Raw genomic sequence first — 5,757 nt, forward strand, 5'->3', positions numbered from 1 at the left:
GTCAAAGTTTGAGGGCCTATTTTAAACACTTCCTTTTTGTCCTGTTTTGGTACTACTGTAATCACATGGCATTTTCCTGCTCTACACAGGAAAGAGAGGATCTTACACAAGTGCTTTAAGCTTGACAAAGACAGGAAGCCTGGCTGACAGCATGTAAATATCTGCGCCGTACACTCTTTCCCTTCTGTCTGTGCTGCGCCATTGTGAGGGAAAGACAATTGGGTTTTCTTTCCCCTTGTGAGTCAGTACACTCCAGTTTGTCAACATGATATGGCCAAAACATCCACTAAAACATGTCACTGGCGCTCCGTATACGTATCCAACATACACACCATACATTCAAAGGCTTTTTATCGGTATCAACCTTTCTTCTTAACGATTATAAAAGACCATAAAACATTTTCCAAGCGCCTCACATTCAGTCCACTTCCTGTGCACGAGCAGGCGGCTTTCCTGCTATCCATTTCTGTCACAATGCACATCCTGGAGAAGAAAACCCTCCTTTTCGTTTTGTTTTTTAAAACCAAGGGCAAGACTAAACTTTTATGAGCTGGGGGAAAAAAGAAAGAAAGAAAACACTGATAAGGGGAAGCGGGCGAGACAGAGGGAGAGTTATCAGTGTTTAACTCAAAATTAAAGGACGTTTACTCTGCTAACACGCTGATGTTTGTTCAGAATAATCTGCATTTCTAACAGTTATTCAGAAAGCACCTCATGAGATGTCGTCACTTTTTATCTTGTAGAACAATTGCCCTCTTCCTTAGTTTCCTGTGACACAGTTCCCGAGTACAACAACAGCAGCTAGACCTCGAACGGTTTCACCAGTAATTATATAATGACAAAGTTAAAAGACCCTTTAAGTGCTACAAATAGTAGAAATGAAACAAGTAAAATACTTAATCTTTCTTCTTTGTGAAGGTATATATTCATTCTTGCTCTAGCTTGCTGACAGTTATCATGGCTTTCAACTTGACAGAATTTGAATTGTCCTGACATGCACATTACTTATTTTCATAAGGACATACAGGGCTTGTTTGGACTTTGGCTGGGAAGAACATTTATAGATGGGACCTCTTTAAACTTCAGCTGAATGCCATTGCTCTAATCAGTCTATTTATTTCATGTGGCATTGTGTGACACATATGAGGTTCTAATGTCAGTAAACCAAAGACTATTAATAGGTTTCTACAGCAGGATATAATTTGTGTTGTTTATTGTTGCATTGGGAGGTTGTGTTGTTCTGTGCTGTCAGTCCATTTCCTGCTCTCTCGCTCTTTTTCTGAACCACTAATTTCAGTTTTTAGAAATTCAAAGTTCAGTTAACATCAAGTGAAACATCATTAAAGCAGCCATGTCTTATGTCTCGTGAACTGGATATTTTAAGGTCCAGTTCAAACTATTAGCAAACCATTAACTACAACCTTTGTCTCAATACACTCCTAATTTGCTGCTTATTAATAATTAGTAAGGTAATCGTTAAGTTTCGGTGTTAGGGATGTAGAATATGGTCATGAATTCCACACATCTGCTATAAGTGTTTGGGCACTGGATTTCTTAGACACCAAACTATTCCCAGAGATGTTCTTATATAGGAGCTCAATGCCTCACATTCACATGTGCCTGTCAACACATTAAATTACATTATGGCCCTTGAACTCAGTGACTGTCATAAAAGTCTGATAGCAATTCAATCAATGTTTGAGAACATTAAAATAGAAATTAAGTGCTGAAATTATTTTGCATCGTATACCTGACACAAAATTGTATGTGACTTCTCTTAAAAAAGAGCTTTTTTTATTTTTATTGTACACTACAAAATTACATCAATCCAAAATGAATGTTTAATTGCAAACGTACATCTCTCTCAAAAAACAACGGATACTTGTATGCATTTTTTCAATGACAAGATAATAAAACACGTGATACATTACAATACAGTAAGTGTGCAGAGATATGGCAGAAACAGAAAGCAAAGTGAACTGATAGCAGGTTTCAAAAAGGCATTTAAGAGGAACAGCAGGGTATTTAACAAGCAACTGATTAAACTAAACTAGAGTAGATCTGGTAAACTATGAGCACCACTGTAACAGCGGCCTCTGCTGCCAGTGCGCAGTACTGATTTTTGAGCTAAGCAGCTTTTGCATTCTTGATTGAGTTGTAAACAGTGTATATAGTGATTAGGATGTCAGTCACTACACCAAATTGTTATAAATTGTATATATAATTTATGTATATATATATATATATATATATATATATATATATATATATATATATATATATATATATATATATATATATATATATAATTAAGAGGACTTGATTAGTGTGACAACAGTTTATTTATATCCATAAGCAAATCATGTAGTAAACGATGGTTATCGGACAAAATGAATGAACAAAGTATCTGAAGTGATGTTTAAGCACAACATTATTTATAGGAAGACATTCTAGAGGTTGAATTCCCCTTCACATCTTAAAGTATTATATTATTCAAATAAACATCTTGTCGAAGCTGCACAAGAAGGCAGTTCAGATGCAAACCTTCTGCAATCATTTCAGCTGTCGGAGGGCAGAGTTTATCTTTCACATTCATTTACTCTACATCAACAAAAGAAGAACATTACCTACTCCACTGTTGCATTAACCACATTTTATGAAAGGTAGGAAAATCAGGATACATGATTCAAATAGTCCTTCAGTATTTTGGGAATATCCAGACAATCTATGCAGCTCATTTTGTTTTCCATGGGAAGGAACTTCCAAAAAGAAAGTCGCGCCTGAGACATCAGTGTTTTTGGACAAACTGCGTATAGAGAGGATTTGATGTTAAAGTCACATAGGAACGAATGACAGCATGAAAGTAAAGCAGACACACACACACACACACACACACACACACACACACACTGAGTGGTTTTCATACTAAGCTACTACATCCTAAATGCTACATAACTGTTTCACCCAAATCCATGAGCGTAGCTTGACATTTATGTTGGCAGGAATGAGGGGTTAACTGGAAATCACCAATACCATACAAAACATGAGAAGATTTAATGAGGCGAGCCCTGTTCAGTTTAGTATCCATTGTTACTAAACAATTGGCTGTTATATTATTTTCTAACACTGCATCGTTACGCACCGTAAAGCTCAGGCACCAAAACATACCAAAACAATTTCAAATGATTAAACTGTAGTGTTCTACCTAGTTATGAGCCTTATCTTTCAGCTCACCAGAAGTCAAACATCTATGTATGCCACACGGCTGTCAGTCTACCAGAAGATACCAAAGCAGATTCAGCTTCAATACACAACTGAGATTGAGGGAAAGTATTATTTTGTATTTATTTTTCACGTCAGTGATGATGTGTCCGGGAGCATCACGTGGTGGTAGATGTTAAAATAATAGATATTAACAATTTAAAGTCTATTCAATTACTTAGAGGATTTATTTTGGATATGAAAATATGTATATATTTGTTTTGCCTCTCCCATGCACTAAACCTCGCCTTACAGACACATTAATGTCAGTAGATTTAAGTGCAGATGGAATGTAAAAAAGACTTTCTGGTGAACAACACAAATGTGTTGGAGACTCACCTCTCTCTTTGAGCAGAAGCAGCGCTGCTTCATTCTGTCTGGTTGTTTTATCTGCAGTGACCGTGGGCAGATAGACACTTGCTCCAAAGTCTACGAGCAGCTGAATGTATTCAGGCCCGCAGCCGTATCTGAGACACATCTCCAGCACAGTTTTAGGCTGCTTGATGCGGCTCAGCATCTTTTCTTCAGTGCAGTTGTAGTCCGGGTTCGCGCCGTGCTGCAGTAACAGTTTGAAGCACTCCAGATGACCGTAACAAGCAGAAATGTAGAGCGGGCCCCGGCAGGCCGTGGCGTTGGAGACCCAGTCTGGGATCTTGGGCTTGACGTCCACATCGGCTCCGTGCCGCAGGAGCTCTCTCAGGATGTCCAGGTCTCCCTCTCGGGCCGCGGTGAGCACCGGGGAGCAGTTGTTATATGGGCTGCCGTTAGGGTCAGCTCCCGCTCTTAATAAAGCAACGACACAGTCTAGGTGTTTGCCAGCGACGGCTGTGAACAGCGGAGTCTGGGCTTTGACGTCCAGGCTGTCGACCTCGGCCCCGTGAGCCAGGAGCAGCTCCAGACAGCGCAGGTGACCGTGAGACGCAGCGGAGCGCAGCGGAGTGACCGGGACGCCCCAGCCGCTGCGCAGGTTAACACACCTCCTGTACCTGTCCTGAGACAGGAGCTCTGTGAGGAGTCCCTCGTCGTCTCTAAACACGGCCTGACTGAGCTCCTGACTGCAGCCCGTGTCTTCCTCCTCATCCTCTTTGGGTTGAAGAAGAGAAAAGATCTTTGATATGTCCATCAAACTCATGCTGGTGGGCTTCTCCAAACTGCTCACGTCTCCATTCCATCAGACAGCAAAAAAGAAAGAATCAATTTATTTATATCAAGATCTACAACATTAAAAAAGGGGCAAAGTAGTTTTTGCATTTAAATATTTTCCAATGTTTCAGTTTCCAGTCTCTTCGCTCACAGGTAATAGCGTGATATTCAGACCATAAGAACGATTATGAGTGTGATATTGCTTTAATAAAGAGTAAATATACGAAGAGCTTACTTTTTAGACACGATATTGCCAGTTACTTTGTCTATTTTTACTTTATTTCTGAATGTAACAAGCACGTCTGTGAACAACAAAGTCTCTGTGTTTCAGTGAATCAGTGTTTCTGAGTAAATCGAGTAAACAAAGTAAAAAAAAAAAAAATCTGTACTTTCTTACAAATCCTGACCAGAATAAACATGGATTTGATTTTCTACATATATAATTCCAATTTTCTAAAATTAATGGATGAAGACAAGGAACTCTTGGTACAGCTACACTTGGTATGTGCTCAATAAGATATTGTTTAAACATTTAAATAAAATATATGCTGACGCATTCCATTTATTTAACTCTGATTATTTGTTAAAAAAAAAAAAAAAAAAAAAAAAACAATGCATGCTTGGACATGAGTTTGGCATTTTGTGATTTTTATTTATTTATTTATTTTATTCATTTAGACTGGTGGCAGATATACAGTACAGTGTCCCATCATCAGTGCTTTCAATTTTGACAATGACAGCTAGAAATTAATAATAATAATTTGGCAATGACATATCAACATTTACAGTATCTGCACAGTTCATTATGAGGAATAACAGTCAATTCACAATAAAAGAGGAGGAAGTCGATTTAAGTAATTCACTAATTTGCCCATGTGATATTTTAAAAATTTTTTTTAATAGTTAGTTTTGTTTATGTATTTATTTAAGAAACAAACAGATGTATGTTTTGAGTCCACCAAGAGAAGTTTGGAGGCCCTTTGAATGATAAGTTATGCAGGTTATTGTGCCATGCTTCTGCTGTAATAAATAAATTGTAGCTTACCTGTCGAGTGTGAAGTATCCACAGAGAGAAACACATGAAGGCTCTGAAGCACCGAGGGTCAGTGTGACACACACAGATCTGAGCAGACACACGGCTAAGTTTAGGCCACAGATGCACCAGCCCAAACTTCCATTCTTGGAGGTCCAGAGGAATGGAGTTATAATTAGAAAGGAGATAGACCTGTGACAGGCACAGACAACATGAGCTGTTAGTGTAAGATCACAGCCTCACTGGAAGCCATCTATACATGTCTTATATCCACCGAGATCATTTGCAAAACAACAGTGTTGCGCTGAAGCCGTTGAGGA

The 5,757-nt window shown here is 38.6% G+C and overlaps 1 protein-coding gene across 1 annotated transcript; it reads right to left on the reverse strand.

Annotated features, from left to right (window-relative positions):
• Positions 1-2,413: 2,413 nt before the first annotated feature.
• Positions 2,414-5,757, reverse strand: LOC122147400 (ankyrin repeat and SOCS box protein 12-like). The gene is made up of 3 exons (XM_042769744.1): positions 5,450-5,757; positions 3,601-4,422; positions 2,414-2,806 (listed from the first exon to the last, which is right to left on the reverse strand). Exons 2-3 carry the CDS (start codon positions 4,391-4,393, stop codon positions 2,673-2,675), a joined length of 927 nt encoding a protein of 308 aa, XP_042625678.1. The 5' UTR covers positions 4,394-4,422; positions 5,450-5,757; the 3' UTR covers positions 2,414-2,672.

Source organism: Cyprinus carpio, chromosome A14 (assembly GCF_018340385.1).
Source record: "Cyprinus carpio isolate SPL01 chromosome A14, ASM1834038v1, whole genome shotgun sequence".
In the NCBI taxonomy this organism is placed as follows: Eukaryota; Metazoa; Chordata; class Actinopteri; order Cypriniformes; family Cyprinidae; genus Cyprinus; species Cyprinus carpio.